Genomic DNA, 25307 nt, shown 5'->3' on the forward strand with positions numbered 1-25307 from the left:
CAGGGCGATCGGACCAGAAAATTATCGGACCAGATCTGGTCCAGAAAATGGTGTGAACCAGCCCGCAGTTCCAGTGCATTCCACACCAGACAAAATGAGACATGCAGAATTTTTCTGGTCTGGAACGGACTGCGCTGGTGTGAACAGCATAGAACAGAAATAGCATAGGCAGGGCTTGAAAAATCCGCTCGTGCTTTCATCTGTGTTGAGAGGATGACGAAGCCAGACAAGTATCTTCCTGGCCGGCCGGCCGTTGTAATTAAACTGCCGGCTGGGAGTACTATACTACTATGTATGTTTGAAAGTAAACATCCTTGAATATATGTAGCCTGGCTTATTTACATCTTTTAAACTGTCATTCTGGATGCATATAGTAAACATCTACATCTAAATAGCTGTTGGCATGTCATTATAGAGTGTGATGCTCTGATAAATCACCTATTATTCATTTCCCAAACAAGAAATTACAATAGGAGATATTTGTCACAGATAGGCATATACACAGGTCAAACTTACACCGCACATGCCTTGGGCTCTGGCTTGTCCTGGTTTTTGAGCATTTATTATTTTGCCACTGTAAAAGTAAGCCATAAATGTAAAATATCAACTTATTTTTTCCACTTACATTGGGTATATTGTTCATAGCCTTGATTTGTCGACAAACCATTACAATAAACTCAATAGTACTGATAGACAGTTCTAGAACTGCAGTGTGTATGGCATTAATTCAGGCACAAAATGAAATCATGATTGCACCATTGGGTGGAAATGTGAATACTAATTATTTGAAAATATTCTGTGAGTCTTAAGTCACTACCTTGTAGTGCTAAAACACACTCTGGAACATTTATCAAGCAAATCGGTTAGAAGAATTTATGCTGCAGTTTTAATGTGTATTCTCCTGCCTTCTCCAAACTTCACTCTTTTCTGAATAGCCCCTAAATATTCTAGCAGTGTCATTAGGCCTCTGTGAGCTGCAGAACACCTACCCTTATTTTTTAGAAATTATTTTCTTCTTTGATTTAAATACATTTTAACATTTTGTAGAAAAGAAGGGAGGAATACTCATGCCGTAGAGCCGTAGAGGTGAGAACTCATCATAATGTCTGGTCTTACTGTTTGCAGTGCAACCAAAAAAACCATAGGTGTTTCAGCCCACCAGAATACAGACATAACTAAAATACTCGTTTTGGTTGGATTAACCAATTAAAAGAAAACTCCACATTTGCAAGAAAATAGACACATTGGGGGAACTCAATAAAGCCTTTTCTGGTGGTATAGGTCCTTCGCCAAATTAAAAAACGCTCTGTCGCCAGTTTCAGTAGCGTTACTGCCACCTGCAACCGTTTCAAAAAGAATTACAACCAGTATTTAAAAAGAATTACCACCAGTACAGATTGGAAGATGATGCAGAACTTTTAGAGCCTAGTTCCCTATCATGTCCACTCTACTACATACTGACTTTGGGCAGAGGGCTAATGCCATACCGAGTATGCTATTCACTGTGGTACCTGCCCACTGCCTGCTGTCAATTAGCACCAGAGTGGATCTGACGGAGAACTCAGCTCCCAAGGTTTCCCACCAGGCTCCATCCACCTAGAGTATAAGTATTCTATCACTGTAGCTGCCTGTGTGACAGGTGCAGAAGCTGGACAGAGTGCTTAGCAATGCTAAGCCTGTAATTTTATCAGGCTTAGCGTTGCTGAGCTGCACTAAGGAGGGAGTGTTTGGAATGACCACGCCAACCTCACTGCGCCTCTGCACCTGAAATGATGGTGTTTGCGCCAAATTCATGTATCTGTGTGCAAGCAGCAACACCTGCCATGTTGATGCACAAAGGAATTCTAAAAAGTGTTGTAGGCACTCTTTATGAATTCCAGCCATCATGTATAGTCTATTTTGTGGTTTAACGTTTTTAAAAAGTTACCTTTTAGTTTCTTGCAAATATGGCAACAAAGTGACTTCTGCACAAATGCCCATTTTTATGTAGCACATTAAATGACCTTATGCAACACATTAAATGACCTTTATGGACTCAAACTACTTAACAAGGCTAGGTATTTTTATATGTTTGGCACTGTGTCCTTCTACCACTAGGTTTTCATGGCTGTCACTTTTACTTTTATAGACAAAAATCACATTTGCTGAAATTCTAGAATAATTTCTATAGTTAATGTGTTTTGGATAGTGTTTTTGGGTTTGTCATTAACAATATCAAATACTTTATGAGAACACCAAGTTATACACCTTGTTTGGCTTGAATGGGCAGATCACTGGTTTTTATAGGTTCAATACTGGAATACAGAGACTAAAGGGCAAGCACAACATTAAATAATGTGCTCATCCTTTGCAATGACTTCAACAAATCATTCAACTATAATAAAGCTAGGGTCTAAAAAGTTAAAACTAAAGTATATTTAAAATCAATTTTTTTTAAAAGGTTTTAGATAGAGCGCTAAGGACTTATGTCAAGTCACCAGTGTAGGCTGGTGGCCATTGTCACTGGGTCACAAAGTGAAGGGAGATCCAAAATTGTACAATTGTCACCAAAAACTGATATCTTACAATGGTGACACCTGTCCTGGAGACAACTATCTAAAGTTGGAATTTCTCTCACTCTCTGTAGTGTTTCTGGGACAGGAAGTAAAGGAAAATCTCCCAATTGAGGCACCAATGGCAAAAGAAAAAAAACTGACAGGGGTTCTACCCCTCTATCCATAAATAACAAAAAGGTTTTGGCTTCAGATATACTTTATATGCTATAAGTATATATGAGGGCACACCAGACACATACTGATACACACAAAAATGATGATTTTTGGGATATAAGGTGCACGGAATGGTAATAGCTTCACCTCTATGATTAAGCCCAAGTGGTGAAACATGTAAGAGAGGAAGGTATGGGAGAGTGTTTGAAGGTGTTTACTCATGGATTTATGTCAACTACAATAAAACTTGATTTTACACATACACCAGCTATGTGAGGCTGATACTTGAGGATACAACAGTGTCTGATTGCACCATCTGTTGCTTTTGAGCAACAGTAGGCTAAAAGAAGATGACCCAGGTGGACTCCACTGCTGAAAGAAAAGGTGCTTTGAATTTGTGTAGATCACAATACAATATTAAAGGAGAACTAACTATGAGGTGAGTGATTTTCACTCATCCTGATAGTTAGAGCCGACCTGTGACAATGAGATTGTCACACGTCGACTCTATAGATCGGGAAATGAGCATACACACACTGTCGCTCCCTCACTTCCCAATCATCTCCCTGCATAGAGCGGTGACTGTCAGTCACGGCTCCCCGCAGGGATTCTCCACCTCCCTCTTCGATCCTCCAGCACTAACTAAAGGAACAGACAGGGGGGACAGGCACAGCTGGCTCTGTCTCTAGATAGGCAGAGCTCGCTGTCAATCAGCCAGCTGGGTGGATCTCGACAATATTGTCAGGATCCGCCCAGCTGCGGCACTCTCAGTATATAGCGGGCAATAGCCCGCTTTATACTAAGCTTTGGGTCACGTTCACGGGAGGAGGTTAGTATATGTCCTCCTGTGATCCTGAAGAGAACTATGGAATAAAAAGGTTACCCCATAGTTCTCTTTTAAGGCTATTAAGGAATGGTAAAGTAAAATGTACTGCCCATTGTCAGAAATGTCTGTTTCAGTTGCAGGTCATAGGTCCTCCAAAAGGATTGTGACCCAAAACATACAGCTAAAAGCACTCAAAAATGGTTAAGAAAAAAACATCACACTATTCTGAAGTAGCCTTCTATGAACCGAGATCTGAATCCTATTGAATATCTAAGAGCTGAAGCATGCAGTCTGGAGAAGGCACCATTCAAATCTATGATAGCCGGGGCAGTTTGCTTAAGAAAAGTGGGGCCAAACTACCAGTTGGTGGGTGCAGAAGTCTCATTGAGACCTACAAACATCACTTGTTTGCCGTTATTGCGCCTACAGGTTGTGCAACAATTCCCTCAACTTTGCCTATACAACTTACATTTGTTTGATTCTTTAAAATATTCTGCTGAATCAAAAATCAAAAGAAAGTATGTGTTTTTTAATTACATGTTGAATAAATAAAGATGAGTGGCAATTATTTTTGTCAGTTTCGAGATATTTTAGAAAAAATTTATACATGTCTGCACAAATGTATCCATGTCCGTATGTAGCATGTTGCATATGCCAGCACTTTCAAAATTCATGTGTTGTCTAGAATAGTAGGTATAATGGTGAACTCTGGATTGTTTGCACTAACATATCTATATGTAGACAGTCGTTGACTTCAATTATTTATTTTGAGATGAAAACAGAAAAACACTAAGCAATTTATATAGATAAAACAATGCAACTTCAACTACTAAAAAACAAACACTAACAAAATAACAACCAATAATAAAAACAAGCAACACCTTTTGCACTTAAACTATTTGTTTTGTTTTTTTTTTGTTTTTTACTGCAGGGACTTAAGAATAAACAAGAATGCCTCTGACAGATCCAGGCTAAACTTGTCTACATTTATTTTAAACAGTTTACTAACAACTTGATCAAAGCTGACAATGTTCCTGTAAACCTGGACTTTCACAAATCATTACATCAGTTTGCTTAGCACAAATATGCAATTTGCTGGGGGGTGACACCTTATTTTGATTATATAACAACAATGCCCTTTAGAGGAAGAGCTGCCTGTTTCATCAACAAAATATTACATGCAGGCATGCAGGGATCAAGGGCAATGCTTCCCACATCCTATATGATTTGTGGCGAAACAGCTCAATCAAACTGAAAATAACAGTTGATGAATGGTAGGCGATGTTACCCTGACAAACAAAACACATCCCAAGCATTTATATCATGCACAATTTTTTACTGAACAGTATGGATAATCTGGCCGTGTACATGTCACAGACAAAAAATAAAGCACAAAAGCCATCTGTCCAATGGCTTTTAGGGTTTAACTGATAAGCCATTCTTTAATATATTTATGAATATAAGTAATTATTGTGTCCAAGCTAGAGGGTTTAACTGATAAGCCATTCCTTAATATATTCAGGAATATAAGTAATTATTATTATACAGAACTTATATAGTGTCAACAGTTTGCACAGCGCTTTAAAAAATCAGGGGGGACAGTAAAGTCACAATACAATTCCATACAAGTGGATTAAGAACGACCTGCATGTGAGAGTTTACAATCTAAAAGGAGGGGCAGGTGATACAGAAGGTAATAACTGTGAGGAATGAACTGATTGAAGGAGTAGACACTAGACATGTAACCCTGACAAAAACCCATCTGAATTTTTGTTTCGGAAAGATCCACAACAGGAAGTCACATGACCGTCTCTGTAATGCAACCCCCAACAGCCAAAAAAAATCATCTGACTGGCTGGAGAACAGTCATATTCAGCTGGGTCCAAATTTTCGTCAAAGGAGCATTCAGATTAGTTTGCATTTGGACGTGTTCAAATTCAAAAAATTGGATGCTTCAGAGTGTCTGAATTTAATAAAATTCGTAGGAGTATCTATTTGGAGCATCTATTTTAGTAGGAGGCTGCATAGGCTTTCCTGAAGAGATTGTTTTTTAGGGTTTGCCTAAAAACAGACAGGATAGGAGATAGCCGGATAGATTGAAGTTGGGAGCTCCAGAGGATGGGAGAGGCTGTGGAGAAGTCCTGGAGGTGAGCACAGGAGGTGGCGACGAGGAAGCCAGGGAGCAGGTGGTCTTGAGAGAAGTGGAAGTGATGGTTTGCATGCTATTTTGAGATGAGGTTGGTGATGTAGCTGGGGGAAGAGTTGTGGAGGGCTTTGAAAGTAGTGGTTTATTACTTTGAATTTTATACGTTGGGTTATTGGAAGCCAGTGTAGGGATTAGCAGAGAGGGGCATTAGCAGAGATAAGCAATTCCTATGCTTACTATTTAGGCAAGTGGTACATTGGTATTAGGTCAGGACTTGAGCAGTCTGTTGATAGAATCCCACAGTATATTTTAAGTCGGTTAGGGAGCACCTTCTCTTGAGGTTATAAAACAATGGTAAACTGGCACTTGGGTCTTAACACAAAAATGTATCAGTGATTTAGGATATACATTTACAGTATTATTTCTTCACTCACCTCTATTCCATTTTAGTTACAGGACTAGAGGGTATGTAATGAAGATACGAATAAAGTTGGTTCTCATTTTTTTTTTTTTACAGAGTGCATTCCTTTTCCCACAGGCACCAAGGATATTTAGGGATGATTGTTAATTTAAAAAAAAAATTGATTGGATATAGAGGAAAGACACAAGACCTGTACTTTTGAGCTAATACTAAATACATGAAATTTGGTAAACATGGTATACTACATTGTTTTAATCTTCATTGTTCCACATAACAAAACAATTATCATCCATTCTGACTGTTAAGAAATGTTCCCACCTCCTGCATTAAAATACTGTTGGTCTTTATATCTAGGACGATGGTCACTGATGATCCTGATGTGCATATGAATTCTTGTCCTTCAAATATTATTTTCTAGCCCTCATATCTTTTATAATTCTTCCATTCACTTTTCCCATCCTCCATATTTTCCCGTTAGAAGAAGGAATTATTTTTGTATATCTTAATCATATTGTAATACCTTCTTTTGTTGACACTATACTATTGGGTGCTATGCCTTGCTGCATTGTTGCAAATGAAAAATATAAAGTGAAACAAAGAGAACCACAACGTTTAGTCTTTTATCCCTTCTTACTAGCGGTATAAAATACATGATTAATTGTTTTTGCAAAGTACACGACAAAATTATGGATTTACTTATGTAAAAAAGTTTTCTGCTACATACCCGAGGAAATGTGGTAAATCGGTCCAGCTCCTCCACAAAGCAGAACATCTGCAGGCTGATTGCAGACATGACAATTAAAAGGCTAGCAGTAAAAACCACCAGGCTTCCAAGCTTTTTACCAGGACCAAATATTTTGTACACAAAGTCTTCCAGTGCAGGTGATATCTTGATCAATCGAACTACTCTCAAAACCTGCAAGAAGATACAATCATGCTATGTGTTATGCTTGCTAATACTTTGAAAGCAAATATTTTTTGCACTTCTTTTATCAATGGGTCAAAGGGTTTTTATATACTTCAGCATATTTAATGTATTTCTACTTTTGCAGCCAAATTGGGGCCGCACCTACTTTATATTTGTTGCATGTTCTCATTCACATTGCATAATTTGAGAATATATGTAAAACTTGCTGCTTTTATTTTAAGTGCTTTTTATGTCAAAATCATACCTATGTAATGTTAAGAAAAGCTGTATTTACCTGTGTGTCTATTAACCCTGTGTGTACTGTGCTTGCAGATTGCGTTATCAGTTGTAAACTAGATTTGAACACTGCCTGTCATAACAAAGGGTTACATAAATAGAAGCTTGACTCCTGTATTGTATGTTAATGAGAGGAAACTCAGTCTGTTCCCACTTTGTCTAGAAACAGACTTACCTGGACATTGTTCAGAGTAGCCTGCAGTCTGCCTAAATGCCTGCTACAAAGAAACATCTAAACATCCGGAAACTTGTTTTACTTTCTTTTTAAATATGCTGTGTGAAAGGGAACTATATAGTGGATTTTCTCAAATGTGAATGCAAATGTGGAAACAGCTTTGAAGCTATTTGTCTAGGCACATACAACTGCTTATCTGTGGTGATGGTACAGTATCACTGACTATGGGACCAGATGAGCCTTCAGTGGAGCTTTTACCATTATACTGGTTCAAATGGAAATTCGATTTAATAACATAGTGAAAAAGGGAGTAATTTTGTCTTTAAAAGAAAGGCAATGAGAATTCAATTATGCTGCTTGAATATTTTCTGTAATGAAAATCTACAGGAACTATCCCAAGATTTGAATATTTGTTTTAGTACATTCTGTATTTGCCATGTTTTCATATACAATAGGGTTCAAAAATTTGACACAATACATTTGATCAAATTGTAAATGTAACAAAGGTGCTTTGATATGGTGGCATCAATGGCACAGGTATTGAAAACTACAACACTTGATAACCTTTACAAGGCTTTCTGTTTCTTGTTTGTAATATAGAACTACTGACGTTGGTAAAATGTGTACAAGTCCTCATTTTTACAAACAGCTGTTCCTGAAATGATTCATAAGTTTATTAAGCAAGATGTAGAAATATAGGTGAAGGAAGAAAAGGGAAGAATGGGGAGTGCACTTGAACACATTTTCTCTGCAACAGAATTAATGTTTTAGCATGGCCTAATCCTATCTTAAATCCACTATATACTGAAGTATAAAGGTTCCAAAAAAATATGTCTGTAGTGTAATAACAAGTAAATTACATTTCATGAAGAAACATAATAATCCATCTATTAAATAGATCTTATGAATCAACTACAAGACCTACCTGGAAGTAAGTGAATTGTGAGTGGTAAAGCACAGGATAAATGTGAAGAGTTGTCCCAACCACAAGGAGCAGTTCAAATTTGTGAAGAGAGGAACTAATGTAGCCTGTGAAGCCTAAACACCATATCTTTAATAGAGCTTCCAAGTCAAATAGTACGGTAAACGCCACCTGTGAAGGTACAGAAATAAACAGGTTATGGCTTAGCATTGCAACAATTATTACACAAGCTTTAATTCTAATTAGGGCTTTGTAACAGTCTCAGTTATTTCTCATACACTGGTGGTGCATTGCTTTCTTGTGAAATCACTCAAACAATCATGCAAAAAAGTTATTATTTGAACTGGGGCTTGCAAGTTAGTATTCCTTTTGAAAAAAAAGTTTATTTTAAAAGAAATGCAAGGCATGCTATTTACCCCAATATATTAGAAAACAAATCACTGGATAAAAACTAACTGTACATTTGTATAGGGCAGGGTAACTGAATTAACCAGCATATTTTAGTGTAACTTACCCAATCTACTCCCAATAAAAAGAGCAAGTCCCATTTAATAATAAAACATAAGTCTCAAATGATAAGCTGGTGTATTAGTCTTTAAGGAAGCTACAAAAATAATGCTGGACTTTTCCCCAGTCAGCTGGTGAACCATATTATGTAGTGTTTTCTTTAAGTCGTTTTCATTCTGGCTCATAATCCTCTCACTTGCTTGCCAATTAAAGCAACTCTGCTTAGCCAGGCATCCTATGGTTTGGTAAGAGGATGATATAATTGATACATCTACACTGAGGACTTGGGTTCCCATGCCACCGGCCTTGAAGGAGAGGGACCATTATTGGTTGGCCACCCTTTGGATCCCTCATCCAGCTATTCCAGTGGGTAAAAATAATGCACCACTTGGTAAAGGTGCAGTGGAGGAACCTCTTGGCCACCTTTCCAGAAAGAGGCAGGATTCCCTTCTATTGCCAACATGTCTCATATCCTCTTGGTTGGTGAAATGAGAAGCAGCAAAGGCTGACAAGGTTTTTAAGCCATTCTTTGGAATGCATTAGCCAGGCATGGCTGCTGAAACAGTCACATACAGCCCCTAACTCAAATGATCTTGGATCTCCAGGGTGGTTGTAGATAACCTTAAAACAGAGGACCCTATGAACTTTTGGATGTCCAGGATGGACCACTGGCTAAGGCTTGCACAGCATGCAACCAAGCTGCTGTCAGAAAGGGCATTCTGGGCAGCAGGCAGTTTTGTGACAGAGGAACTAATCCACCTGTCTCCTGACAGAGTTGACCAGTTTACAGTTATAAAAATGTAACAGTCCCAGATTAGCAATTGGTACCAAACTCCTGCAGCTAATGCTAATAAATAGTTATTTTTCTTGGAAGCTGGCCCAAAAATATTATTATACCTTATAGCGTTACCATCTTCTGCCACCACTGGTGGCCTTGCACTATTTCCATCTCCTGCCACTACTGTTGGCATGCCAGCATTACCATATTGGGTGACTCTACTGCCCTATTCCAGTACTGCAAAGGTGCCACACAATTTTTCTGCAGCTGGTCCTCAGCTTCAATTTGAGTAATATTTTTCTGTAGGGCCAATCCTGTAATGTGACTCTAAGTTTCAGGTGTATTCTGGTGATCAGACATTGTGAAGGTGTCACACATAAGGGTTCTGCAGCTTGTCCTCAGCTGCAACATTTATAGTGTTTGCTGCGAGGTAAATCATGCTTTGTCTCCTAGTTGTCAGCTTATTCCAGTCCTCCGTTAATGAAGAATATTTGTAACTATAATCTCTCTGAAACAGTGTACTCAAACTGTGATTTCTTCATTAAACCTGCCTGGTCTCTCCTAATTAAACTGTGGCCTAGCAAAGTGCCGACTTTTTTGCTTAAATAATATGCTGTAATATCGATTTTGGTTTAAAATCTGCCCAGTGCCTCCTGTTCAAAAGGTGGCCAAGTAAAATGTTTCAGTGTGTATGGAATCAGTAAAATATTTAGCTGTCTTTTTTCTATGATAAAAATATATTCTAAAATTGATTTTTATTATTAAAAGCTGACTATTGCCCCCCCCCCCTCCCACCCGTTCAAAATGCACTTAAATATTGTCTTTGGAGTTACTACAGTGTGTCATTTTTAAATTTGGTGTACAAGATATTGTTGAAATACTGTCTATTCAGTGTGTCCAGTATTCCTTTTATTCATTTTATTAGTGCACAAATACACACTTGTTTTTTGTCATGTTTTTTGTCACTGTGTGAAAAATATAAAACATTAAATTGTTTTTGGCCTCCAAAGCTAAATGGAGGATGTGATCTAGCCAATGAGGCCCCGACAAGAGATTGTAGAAATAATGCATATGAAGTGTGCTCAATAATCCTTCTTTTGTTTGTGTAAAATACACTTTATTGTGCATATTTCACTTGAACAGCTGCATGCATTGTGTCAGTTTTAAAATGTGGCCTACTTCAACTGCTGTCTATGTAGTCTGTATAAAATTTCTTCCATTGTTCTCTGAGAGTTTGTTATAAAAAGCCTATTTCACCTGCTTCAATATTTACAATAGAGCTTGTACAATATGTTTGGCCTTTGTCTTAGAAATAATACAATCTAAATTGTGTTTCATGATAAAAGCTGCCTAGTCCCTCCCTCTTCAAATTTGGCCCAGTAAAACCACATACATGGTGCAATATTTAAAACATGCTTCGTCTTTCCCTCTTACATTGCGGCCTAGTAAAACTGCTTAAATAATAGGCAGCAAGTCTGTACAATATTTTGGCTGTTGTCTATGATATACAGTAATACACTGCTTGCATACTCTCTAGCCACTGTGCTATATGTCTTGCTATTGTCTCTGTAATATAGCACTGTCATTTTTATTTCAACATAACAACTGCCTTGTCTGTGGAATAGGGGGGTGTGATTTAGAGTGTTTTTGTCCTGTATTTACTTCAAAGGGTTTGGCTTAAATTAAAAAAAAAAAAAAAATTTGCGTTGAGTTTCCAACGAATGGTCCACAAACCGAACACAAGCACATTTGCTCATCGCTTATCTTATCTATGTGTTTCCAGTTCCTTCCTGCAAAGCGCAGTACAAGGATGGACTCATGGGAGAAGAAAGCAAGGAAACACCTCCACAGTGTTTCCTTTTTTTTATTACTGCTTGTGATCATGGTAATTGCTTCAGGGGATAGGATGTGGAAACACTGATGATGATGTTTTAGCATAAAAAAACTTTATAGACTATAACAGGTGGTAGACAACAGCAATGGTTTAATAGTTTGGGTTATTCTACAGTTATACTTTAAGCAAGAACTAGCTCTCTTACTTTACAAACATCACTAAACTACTGTACAGGTATTCCTCACTTAACGACCGAGTTCCGTTCCTACGACCAGGTCGTTAAACGGATTGGTCGTTAAGCGAGAAACTCTATACAGTACTGTACTGCATTAGTACAGTACTGTATAGCGTTGCCGATGTACAGTACCGAACAGTGTACTGTACATCTGGCAATGAAAATACTTACCGGGACCCGCAGTGAAGATCGGAGGACACCACTTCCGCCGGCGACACGTCGCACTGACGTTGACGCGCAAGGTCGGAGGTCGATCGGCGGTCCGTCGTAAGTGCGAGTGGTCGCAAAACAGGTAAGTTGGTAACCGAGGAACATCTGTATAGAACATTACATGGAACTGTGGACGTAAAGCTTTCTGGTGATGATTTCTCTTGCACTGCCTTGCTTTTAAGCACCACAGTAACTTATAGTGTGTCAAGAGGTGTCAGAACACTTGACACTCTTAAGCAATTTGTATTTGCCTACTGTGCTCTTGTCTCTTTTCTAAGTAGTTTTCCTCTTGTACAAAAGCTACTTCAATGAGAGATATAGATTTTTTAGCAGATCATCTATGGTTGCCTCTTGCTTCAGATAATACAGTGGACTGTAAAAAAAATAGATTTAAAATAGAACTAAATCCAGAATGTTTTTTTTATTGTTTTGGCTAGAGTGGGGAGGGATTTTTTTTTTTGAGTTGTCACCATAACAGGAATAGATGGGGAATCTTCTAATGGGGACACTAGTTCTGGTAACCCTGGTGACCACTGACGTATTGACACAGATGTATTGAGTATATTGGAATAGGTAGAAAATATGTACATAAGAACATTTTTATGACTCACATATACAATATATGGCATTAATTTGCGTTGAGTTTCCAACGAATGGTCCACAAACCGAACACAAGCACATTTGCTCATCGCTTATCTTATCTATGTGTTTCCAGTTCCTTCCTGCAAAGCGCAGTACAAGGATGGACTCATGGGAGAAGAAAGCAAGGAAACACCTCCACAGTGTTTCCTTTTTTTTATTACTGCTTGTGATCATGGTAATTGCTTCAGGGGATAGGATGTGGAAACACTGATGATGATGTTTTAGCATAAAAAAACTTTATAGACTATAACAGGTGGTAGACAACAGCAATGGTTTAATAGTTTGGGTTATTCTACAGTTATACTTTAAGCAAGAACTAGCTCTCTTACTTTACAAACATCACTAAACTACTGTACAGGTATTCCTCACTTAACGACCGAGTTCCGTTCCTACGACCAGGTCGTTAAACGGATTGGTCGTTAAGCGAGAAACTCTATACAGTACTGTACTGCATTAGTACAGTACTGTATAGCGTTGCCGATGTACAGTACCGAACAGTGTACTGTACATCTGGCAATGAAAATACTTACCGGGACCCGCAGTGAAGATCGGAGGACACCACTTCCGCCGGCGACACGTCGCACTGACGTTGACGCGCAAGGTCGGAGGTCGATCGGCGGTCCGTCGTAAGTGCGAGTGGTCGCAAAACAGGTAAGTTGGTAACCGAGGAACATCTGTATAGAACATTACATGGAACTGTGGACGTAAAGCTTTCTGGTGATGATTTCTCTTGCACTGCCTTGCTTTTAAGCACCACAGTAACTTATAGTGTGTCAAGAGGTGTCAGAACACTTGACACTCTTAAGCAATTTGTATTTGCCTACTGTGCTCTTGTCTCTTTTCTAAGTAGTTTTCCTCTTGTACAAAAGCTACTTCAATGAGAGATATAGATTTTTTAGCAGATCATCTATGGTTGCCTCTTGCTTCAGATAATACAGTGGACTGTAAAAAAAATAGATTTAAAATAGAACTAAATCCAGAATGTTTTTTTTATTGTTTTGGCTAGAGTGGGGAGGGATTTTTTTTTTTGAGTTGTCACCATAACAGGAATAGATGGGGAATCTTCTAATGGGGACACTAGTTCTGGTAACCCTGGTGACCACTGACGTATTGACACAGATGTATTGAGTATATTGGAATAGGTAGAAAATATGTACATAAGAACATTTTTATGACTCACATATACAATATATGGCATTCACACCTATTGCACATACTATTTTGCTGTGTTCATATTCACACCCCAAAACCTTATTTAAGCTAAGTTGAGAAAAAAAAAAACAGGATTTTTGCTGGCACTTGATTGGCTGATCGAAATCAGCACAGCATCATGGTATTCAATAGGGATGCACAGATACTTTTCAAGTACCAGTGCAGATATTTGGCATTTTCATGAGAACTACCAGGGTTGCAGCGGTTGCAGCTGGGACCTGGCTCTGGCGCTCCACCACTGTCTGGAAATCATTAGTCTGTATTGTTTTAGAAAAACTGTCACATGACAATAAACAAAAATGTATCAGTACTCATACTTGTAAGTACTTGGCAAGTACCAGTACTCGTACTCGCAAAACTGGTATCTGTGCATCCCCTTATTTATATTTATAAAAACAAAATCGTACATTAAAACAGAGATGTACAAATCCCAGGAGCTCCGTGTGCTCCTTACAAATGACAGCTGCCTCCTAATTTCTTAATTTTTCTCTAGTCTAGTCTTGGAGCTCAAAAGTATCGGTACATGTACTTGTACCAAGTACTGTACTTGGTATCTGTGCAACCCTAGTATTCAACATTCCTACTTTGCACAGTAAACATGCTCTACTATATTAGTAAATCCATCCCAGTGGCTATATAATCTAGAAGCAGCATGTGCATATTTAGTGCTCTGACACATGATATGCATACACTTGTTCCAGGTCAGTGACACACCAAGTAAGGAAGAAATTATAAGGATTTTGGGAATTTGGAAGTGACAAATAAATCCAGGCATATCTTCCATCTTACCACAATATACAGAGGCAGGTAGGTGTTTGGAGAAGAAGCGAAGTAGTAAGGTTATCAGCCCTACCTCATTCTATCTCTATGAATACTGTGCCATTAACCTTTATATATCACATAAACCAAGATAAGATAAGATCTTTTTTTTTTTCATTTAACTTCCATTTGCAAATACCGCTGAGATATAATCTGCCTATATTTTGCTTTCATTTTCTCCCTTACCCCTTCATCAACATGCTAATGAAGATTTGAAATAAAAACCTTTCTGTTTTCATTACATACATTACCTAGTGACATAATTAATGGGTTTCTGTGCTTCTCTACGCAATGCTGGCAGATCATGGCTGGTGGGAGGGGTCAACAGGGTGCTATACATAGCTTCTTTAAAACATTACAGCACCCTGCCTAGGTACTCCTCTTGGGAGCTCCTAGCCCTGAAGCAAGCAGTGGACTGGATGGGTGACTATCAGTCTGTAGGAGTGGGCATTCCTAGGCAGGTTGCCTTTGCCTAGGTAAATCCCACATGTGATGCTAAGCCTCCATGAATGAAAGAACAGACATCCAATGAATGAAAGAAAGACAACCAGGCTGGAGAGGAAAGAGCTAGATGTCCTCAAGCAAGGAAACAAGGCAGGCTCTATCTGACTTGCTTCAGCTTTTAATACACACTGTGTGATGCTCTTATTGTGCAGAGAAATCAGAGTAAGCAATTTCAGTATAGAAGGGGAGCCTGTACAGATGTGCAGAACTGAAGGTAAGGCTCGAGTACAGCTTTAACCATGCACAATTACATTATGCATCCATGAAAACAGACCCTGGTATCTTAAGCAGATTTGAGCAGAAAATCACTGAAGTCTAAATAAGCAAACGGATGCATGAAACGCTTATGTGGTGACAAATCTTCGAATGAAATCAGGAAAAAAAAATGTGTTTTTCCTCTAATTATGTTTAATATAACCATGTTCTTACATGATGTGCCATTTAAGGTTTGAAAAATGTTATATAAGAGTTCCTGTCGGTTGCACTCTTGATGATAATAAGCAGCTTAGCAACCATCATGGATTGCCTACAGAGGTTCCACTCAAGCATCAGCTCATTACCACTGACATTTTCTTTGAGGAAACTAGCTTCCGGATTATTGGCTGACAGCCTTTATTCACTGTCAGACAAAAGGATTTGAACACGTTGGGAATATGTTCTTTGAGATCTTCAGGGAATAATTTATAGTATGTTGAACGGTGACTACCTAACTGCTTGAAATGGCAATTTGTATACTCACCTCAGCAAGATAGAACTCATCGTATTGTCTTTTAAAGTTTTCTCCTTTATAGTAGTTGCTGGCAGCTACAATTACGTCCACTGCAACTATGCTTAGTATGAACATGTGGAAAATGGATGATCTCATCATTTTCTGATCATGGACAAGAAAGAGAACACAAAGACAAAGATTAGTCAGAGTTGCAGTTCAAAATCAACATTTTATGTTTTCACATTTAAGCTATTCAAAGAGGCAATTCCTCCATTTCACTGGTCTTTTAAACATGAATAGATATTTCTTTCTAAATATGTAACTATCAGCAGTAATTTTACAAATGCTACATGACATTGACATAAACTGCAATCAGTGTGGCTTTTAACTGTACATCAAGCATTTTTTGTTTAAGAGGGAAAGACAGGTTTAATGGAAAAGGGAATTAAATAAATCCTTTATATGAGGAAGTGAATTTGTCATTTCGTCAGAGTAAAAGCATCCTTAATTCCACAAAGGCAAATAATTATCTATCACACTTGACATTAAAGAGCAATGTACTAATTATAACACAAGAAGTTCAATACTTGCTTCCACAAAATCTTCAGCCACATTCTTACAGAGGTGTCCACTGTGTTAAATTAGTGGACGTGTAGGCATTAATAGGTATCTACATTCTTAATTAAATATTATTACTTTCCATTTGTGACCCACACGACAGGAGCATTTTGGTAAAGAGTTTGATATAGAACTATCAAACTTAGTGGATTGTGAAAAAATATTAAAATAAGCATGCAATGTTTATACCTCATCAAACATGTTATCTACACACCATGTTTACTTCCGCTACATAAAACTTTGGGTGTAGATTTTCTTTGATTACATAATTGTAAAGACATTTTAAAGGGACTTGTGAATTATCAAGTTGCTTTGCAGCTTGTCTGCTCAGATTTCATTAGCTACCCTGGGAAATCTATTACTTTCTGAAGTTATAAAGAACACATGTGACATAATGCATGCTGAAAACCTTTGTAGCCTCAATGTAGCAGAACATTTTGCCAAGCGCTGGTAAGCTCGGAATTGCTTGGCAGTGTTGTTAAAAAGGTTGAAGTAGAAAACCTTTTTTGTGGGCTCATGTTTACAACCATTCAAGAGGCTAGCTGACCTCTGCTTACATTGGGCTCTACTCAGCACAACCAGAGTGCCCCTCAAACCACTGCCTATTGTGTTCATTGGTCCCAATGAGCAGTACGTAGATATATACCTGGCTGTTCTGCTGAGGGAAGTGCAGAGCCCTGCAATAAGAGGATCTCCTGTTGAGATTATTTGTTGCTCAGTAAAACAGTCAGGCACCACGTGGTGATGCGGGTCAGGCTTCTATTAACAGAAATGTCTGTTAATAGAAGCCTTAAGTATTTTTTCTTGAACTGTCCAATTCTGATCCCCTGTTCTTACAGAATCTGCATTTTATGTATTATCATAAAAATTATCATAAAAACAATGTCTGATACATCAAGCATACATGTTGCTATCTCCATTGCTGGAGGGCCACAAACATGGAAGGCCTTCTTCATGATATCAGCCTATTTTAGATCCAGTATCAGATGCTTCTGAAGGTTAACCTAAAAAATAGACCCACTCTCACAATACCAGCAGTACCCTAGAATGTGGTGTAGAAACTTTTACCTAACTACTATCTGGTGCTGCTATTTTCTTTAAAATCAAAGGTCTCTTCTACCACTTTGACCATGGGCAAAGTTGGCAACTTATCTACCACCCCCCATATTTCCCATACTACTTCATAGGGCAACATTGTTGGTAAAGTCAACCTCTCAGTCATTATTATATTAGCTAGAGATGCACTGATACTTTTCGAGTACCAATGCTGATACTTGGCATTTTCAACTAGCAGGGTTGCATCGGTTGCAGCTGGGAACTGGCTCTGGTGCTCCACCACTGTTCTGAAATCATTAGTCGATATTGTTTTAGAAAAACTGTCACATGACAATAAACAAAAATGTATCAGTACTCGTACTTGTAAGTACGTGGGCAAGTACCATTATTTGTATTTGCAAAACTGGTATCTGTGCATCCCTTTATTTATAAAACCAAAATCATACATTAAAACAGAGATGTTCAAATCCCAGGAGCTCCGTGTGCTCCTTACAAATGACAGCTGACTCCTAACTTTTTAATTTTTCTCTAGTCTAGTCCTGGAGCTGGAAAAGTATCGGTACATATACTTGTACTTGTACCGAGTACTGTACTTGGTATCGGTGCATCCCTAATATTAGCCTATATATCTTTGTGAAGGTTGGTATTTCTTGGGAAAGTTGGAAGCATATCAAAAATTAAAAATGTAAGGAGTAAAAACAAATTAATTCAATTCATTTGAATGCCAATCACTGCAATATATGACCTGTCCTTCCAGCTTTTTATCTTGTTGTACAAAATGAAATGCTAAAGTGATGTCAAGATTCTCTTTTTTTAAATGAAAACATAAAAATAATTTTAAGCACTAAATAACAAAGTTAATAGTTAATTTTTTATCATACAGCCAATGTCATTAGGAACTATCTTCAGCGTAAAGAAGAACAAGGAGTCCTGGAAGTGATGAAGATGCTTGGATCAACCTACCTGCCGAGTTCCTTTAAAAACTGTGTGCAAGTGTACCTAGAAGAATTGATACTGTTTTGAAGGCAAAGGGTGGTGACACCAAATATTGATTTGATTTGGATTTCTCTTCTGTTAATTTACTATCCATTTTGTTATTTGATCAAAAATAAACTATTAGCACTTTGTTTTTGAAAGCATTCCTACTTTACAGAATGTTTTCACACCTGCCTATAACATCTGCGCAGTACTATATACAGAATGATGGAACTGTATTGTGTAACAGATCATTACAGTTGTGCTGATTTAATGAAACACATATTGAGCTCTAATGTACTGCATAGAACTTGAAGATTAACAAACCAATTAACAAGCATGATGTAGAAGGACAATTAAACCATTGTGACATAATATATTCACACATACAGACACAATATTCATATAGATATTTTTGTAATTTAGAAAAAAAAAATAGAACAACATTTTGTAGACTTTCAAGTTAAAAGTAGAACTATGGCCTCCAATTAAAAAAAATAGCACTTAATAATATATTCAACTGCACTTTGTTTTCTTTACTTTATTACTTCTTTCTTGCTCTTCAGTCCTCTTAGTCCCCCTGGAAAGTCCCACAAAAAAACTGTTAGGGCATGCCAGTGAAGTCCAGCTAACGCAGCTTCCTGAGATGGTGCACTGCTCCTGAATTCAGAATGATTTGCCAATCTCACACAGGCTGTTCCTGCTTGCACTACAGGGGGATAAAAAAGGTCCAGGGGCATGGCTATCAGCATTGTCACCTGCCATTTCATAAGTATGTAGCTTGTTAATTAGCACTTTGCTACAACTAGTCCTGCCACTGCTTTCTGCCACTGCTATATGGCTCAGTCAGAAAATGTAAAGGACATTTTTGTTTAATTTATGAGGCTTGTGCAATAACTGAATGTTTAGATTGTCATACAGGAGCCTTTAGTTGTACTTTAAATGTTATTTTGATATTTAAATTAGGGATGCACCGATACCACTTTTTTAAGACCGAGTACGAGTACCGATATTTTTGATCAAGTACTCGCAGATACCAATTACCGATACTTTTTCTTAAAGGGACAGGTCACATTTTTTCTAAAGCAATACAAACTAATGCTTTAAGGTCACTTTCTTAATATTATGATTCATGAGATGACGAGGGAGCATGACGCCGGCGTTATTACACGGCGCCTGGCTTCCGGATTTGCTAGCTTCCTGACCAATCTCATCACAAGTGGCGAGAGAGCATGGAGCCATTTCCTGGCCAATCAGGAAACCGGGCAGCGTGTAATGATGCGCTGCCCGGCTTCCTGATACAGGAAGTACTCGTGCTAGGTATCGGAGCATTTGGGCGAGTACGAGTACTCACCCAAATACTCGGCATCGGCACCGATACCAGTATCGGTATCGGTGCATCCCTAATTTAAATAAATTAGCAACTTTTAAAGAATATCTCTGCTTACTTAGACAAATTTACTGCTCAATTCTATTTGCAAAACAGTTAAAAAAATGTAATAAAAAAGAATTAAAAAAACTATGCATAAAATCACAAGTACACTACTGTTGATAACTCCAATCTAACTGTTTTCTGGTATGTGAATAAAACCCAAACGTAGTTGTTGTTTGCTAGGAGTGTTTTATCAAGCAAGAAAGAGGTAATGAGGTAATATAAAAGATCAACTCTTGAAAGCATTGCGAGCTGAAGATTTGTTATACTTTTTTTTCTGGAAAAGAAATTTAAACTTCATTGGCAAATACATAATGGGTTATTCACCAAGCTACCAGAGGCAGCGAGTGAATAATCGAGCCGTAGTGAAGTGAGCCGAACAGCGTTTGGCTATTCACTACGGCTCAGTACGGCTGATTTCAGCCATACAGCTGTTATTGTTTAATGACAGATCAGCGTCCCCAGGTTATTTTGGGATGCTGATCTGCCATTACAATTGGGCGGAGAGAGCCTTCGGCAGGCCGTTCGCCCCACTTCAGCTGTCACTTCGGCTCAGTTGAGCCGAAGCATATGCCTTCGGCTCATTTGAGCCGAAGCATATGCCTTCGGCTCGGCTGAGCCGCTCGGCCGCCTTCGGGAGCTGTACGGGCTGAATCGAAGGGCTCCTGCAACCGAAGCTAGCCGAAGGTTAGGCCGAAGCTACGGCTGGATCCTTCGGCAGGTTTATGAATAGACCCCATAATATACATGGGTAAGAATGTATTGAAGGCGAATTGTTCTGCAGATACACAAAAACAATTGAATTTTGTACTCACCGTAAAATCCTTTTCTTGGAAGTTAATTGAAGGGCATAGGATTCAGAGACAATTGGGCCTCCTGCCACCTACAGGAGGATTTGGACACTGACAAAAATAGTAACCAACCTGGTATAACCCTTAGGTTTTGTAACAAACAGTGCTGAGAGCAAGACTGGAAAAAGAGGGGTGGGACCAGTGTTCCTCAATAAACCTCCAAGACAAAAGATTTTATGACTTTATGGTGAGTACAAAAATCCAATTTCCTTTGCCATTCATTGAGGGACACAGGATTCAGAGACAAGTGGGGCATCCAAAAGCAGTTGACTTAGGGCTTGGCAACACAGCAAACAAAATGCTAACAGGCCAAACTAAAATAACAGGAAAACAAACTGGGGACTGCCTGCAGCTCAAAGAGCTGTCTGAGAGACCTTATGCCCTAGCAGCTAGCATCAGATGAGACCTGCAATCCACCTGGTAAAACTTAGAGAACATGTGAACAGAAGACCCAGTGGCAGCATTGCAAATCTGGGAATTGGGAAATCTGGCTGATGCTATAAAGTCCAAGAAGCACTTCTACTAGAATGAATCTTGACAGTAAAGGGTGGAACTCGTTTCTTAACACCATATTTTTAAATTATGGTTTGTCTGAGCCATCTAGAAATGGTGAAACAACAAGCTGAGTACCCTTTGCGGTAACATCACAGATAACAAACAGGGAATAAGTCTTTCTAATGGAAGCAATGGCTGCAAGGTAGACATGCATAACACAAACTACATCTAAACAATGAAGGGAAATCTCCTTGTGGTGTACAGGGTAAGGACAGAGTGACATAAGCACAATGTCCTGGTTGAGGTGAAAGGCTGAAATCGCCTTGGGAAAGAAGGAGGCTTTAGGCTTTAATACCACCTTGAAAGACCAGACAAAGTTCCCTACGGAACAATGTTTCCATTTCAGGCACATGCCTCCTAGAGGTGATGTTGACAAGGAACGCTACCTTGTGAGTAAGAGTGGAAAGGGGATCATCCCCAGTTTTATGGAGAGCTGAGAGAACCAGATTTAAATCTCATGGAGCCACAGGTGGGCGAACAAGGGGGGGCTACATTAGATACACCCTGTAGAAAGGTGTGAATCAAAGTATTGCTAAGCACTAAGATCTAACCCTTGATAGTACTCAAGGCCAATTGTTGATCCAAGTCTCTGAGAAAAAGTCAGAATCTTTCCCGCTGAGTATTTCTGTAATGAAAAATGATTTCCTTGCACCAAGCAAAGTTTGCCTTCCATGTGTGACTGACAAATCTTATGGGAACTATATGTTCTATCCAGGAAAGGATCCTTTCTGCTTTACCTGCCATGGGAAGACTTCTGGTTCCTCCCTGACAGTTGATGTATGCCACTGCTGTGACATTGTCTGACTGAGTCTTCATTAGATGACCCTCCAGTCAAGATGTCCAGTGTTGTAGAGAAAACCAGATCAAATGAAACTACAGACTGTTGATTGGAAGTTGGGATTCCTCTATCATCCTAGTCCCCTGCATGGACAGGGTGTCTAGGAATCCTCCCCACCTGTCAGATGGCATTTGTTGTGATGATATTTGATGATATCAGAAGGAAAAATTTCCCCAACTCCAGAGCTGCATTTCTGAGGCAACCAGGCCAGAGACAACCTGATCCTTGGTGTCAGGCATATTGGTTTGTCCAGAGACTGAACTAATTTGCCCCATGCTACTCTCAGCCTCAGGACTCGCATGCAGACTCGCATGCAAAACTAAAGAGTTGGTTGGCACTTGGACTGAAAGTTTGAGAATTTGAAGTATTTTTTACAAAGGCTAACAGATTCCCCCCATTTTGGAAAGTGGGGGCACCCCTTCATGCTGTCGAGGACCTGTTTGCAGGTTTGGGGAATTTGGGGGACCAAGGCTTGCAGTGAAACTGGGCTACTTGCTTGGGTTTGGCCTTAGAAAGATTGATTTTTCCAAGCTTGAGGCCAAGGCGTCATTTGCTGGGGTAGACTACTCTTACCCCCAGTGAAATTCTTGATGAAGATGTCCAATGCAATTCTGACAAGAGAAACCATAAACATTTCTTACATGCATGCTCTGGAGCCCAACATTTCAACCAAAGTGTTCTCTGAATGTTAAATGATAGTAGACTCAATAGGGACGTAAGATAGGAGACTAACATATCTATGCAGTAGTTCAGGGGTGTCAGCGTGAACTCTAATCGCTCCACATACAGAGGATTAGTGTAAAGTAAAGCATGATCCCTTGCCATGAGTTTAGTCCATCCTCTTAAAGTTCGACAGACTAACATAACAGCCATGGCAGGTTGCAATGCAGGGCATTGTCTTTGGAAAGAGTCTATGAAGAGAGTCTCTAAAAGATTGTCTATGGGATATTTAAATGTCTGTGTTTCCTCAACAGTAATTGACAATCCTTTGTTAGGACAGGACACCACTGGGTCAACCGTGTGAACACCCAACTTCTTAATAAACCCTCCTCAAAGGGGTATTGTGTTACAAATATTGTGTTTGGGAGGTGTAAATAGTTTATCAGGAGTTTCCCAGTCAGCACACAAGATGTCTGGGAATAGAGTGTGTGTACAGAAAAAGTTTTAGTTGTCTTAGGGCTTTGTAGCTATCCTGGAGTGGTAGTAGCACTGTTTATCTTTAGGTTGGCATGTAGCGCATCAATAAGAGCTCAAATGGTCTCTCTCAGCCTGGGAGTTATGGACTTCTCAGGGGCAATCTCATGCTGTAATGATTTGTGAGATTCTTCATCAGATATAGCTTTTGCAAATGAAGGTTTAGAGGCAGGCAGCAGGCAGGTCATATAATGATTCTGCAACAGAAGGCATTGAAGTATGTTTATGTCCTCTGTAGTGGGACTCACCAATAAAAATAGCAATTTGGCCAATACAACTCTACATAACTATGATGAAATCCTCCCGGGTTAAAGCCATGGAAGGAGCCACACCTGACAGAGCTAGGGGGATTTTGAGAAATGTAAAAAGTCAAACAGGGAACAATGTTCCAGGCTGTCAGTGTCAGGTCTTTGAGAGGTAAAACTGCAGGCCATTCTAGAACTGTTAGTGGTTCATGAGACAGAGGCTGTAATACAAGGTAAAACCTTGAGAACTCACGAACTGACTGCTGGAAGCAGGGGAGGTTCAAGAGGCCCAAAGTGACCAGTACACTGTAGATGACAGGAAGTAGTAACTGAGGTGGGGCCGTGTGTCTCTTGCGATTAGGAACATTGGGAGGTAGGTGCTACCTCATGCTGAATGGCCCTAAAGAGTGCATGTGTGTATGATACGCCACTAATGCAGAGTTCAATTCCTCAGCATTGATGGAAAAAAGGGTATAAATCATGGCACCCAACAGACATCTATACCTGTGGGTACCAACAGACTTCAGTTGGTAATCATTAACAGGGTAATGACTGATTTCCCATGACTTATATGCTTTGGTTAATCACTATTGTTCCTTGTTCCTTTTTTATTATTTAAAAAAACAAATTCAGGCAATGGACATATGCTTTATTGTTAGAAAAAGCAATTGTGTACTGAACCACCAGGAGGTCACTGGGCTGTTGTGACCATATTTATTTCCCAAGATGATGGATCACCAAACCAGTTATGATAAACTACAATATTCATTGTTCCAGACTGCTAATTATGCTTAAAAAAATATTGAATTAAAGTGACACTAAATTCAGAAGTTAAACTAAAAATGCATTCAAGTACCTTAACTATTAACAAAAATGTCTCTTATTTGTGTATCACTCGGCTGTAGATCCTCAAATCATCTCTGAATTCATGCTGACACTGTCCTTCCTTCTGGAGGTTGGCTACTTTTGTTCCCCAAGGTCCCTCTTAAGGAAGAGGGCTTGCTGTGATTCATTTGCGCTGGGAAGATTTTTAATTTCTATTTTTCCAACCTGTCAGAGCCAGAATTTCTGTGACTGTCCTCTAACTTACCTGCATGAATTAGTCAACAGTAATTTGAAATGTATGAACATTTTCAGAGTGGTTATCCTGGTAAAATATTTTACGCGGGTCTCACAGCCTCTTCTGTGGTTCAGGCATTAGCAATATTTTAAACTAAATGTGACATTAAAGTCAAAACATTTTTCTCCCCCCCGCTCATGCTGGTGTATGCACTTACCTTAACCAGTTGACATCGGCGGTGTTAAACCCCCTTCCCATCCAGGCCATTTTTCTGTATTCAGCGCTGCGGTACTTTGACTGACATTTATTCCGTCATGCAGCGCTGTACTGAAATTAATTTTATACCCTTTTTTGGGGACAGATAGAGCTTTCTTTTGGTGGTATTTATCCACCACTGGAGTTTTTATTTTTTTTACTATATTACGGAAAAATTACCGAAATGTAAAAAAAAAACAGTTTCCCCTATAATAAGGTGCTGATCTCGGATCCAGAGCTGACTGCTGCGTCTTCTGTGTCCCACGGAGTCTGTGCAGGTGCATGCTGCTGGGCTGCCTGCATTGACTTACCTTGTGTCTCTCCTCGTCTCTCGGCCGAAGATCTGTACTGTGCATGCGGCTGCCCCATGATCGTT

At 39.1% G+C, this 25307-nt stretch overlaps 1 protein-coding gene across 1 annotated transcript in view; it reads right to left on the reverse strand.

Moving 5' to 3' along the window:
* Positions 1-25307, reverse strand: part of LOC108798310 (sodium leak channel non-selective protein) — a gene marked incomplete at its 3' end in the record, with an annotated part of 337938 nt that overhangs the window by 136749 nt on the left and 175882 nt on the right. The window contains exons 12-14 of the mRNA XM_018570048.1: positions 15883-16014; positions 8406-8573; positions 6826-7017 (exon numbers count right to left, since the gene is read on the reverse strand). Of these exons, the coding sequence (XP_018425550.1) occupies positions 6826-7017; positions 8406-8573; positions 15883-16014 (492 nt within the window). The remainder of the gene's footprint in view (positions 1-6825; positions 7018-8405; positions 8574-15882; positions 16015-25307) is intronic.

This window comes from Nanorana parkeri, unplaced genomic scaffold, assembly GCF_000935625.1.
Source record: "Nanorana parkeri isolate BGI_ZX_2015 unplaced genomic scaffold, ASM93562v1 scaffold1447, whole genome shotgun sequence".
Taxonomy (NCBI): Eukaryota; Metazoa; Chordata; class Amphibia; order Anura; family Dicroglossidae; genus Nanorana; species Nanorana parkeri.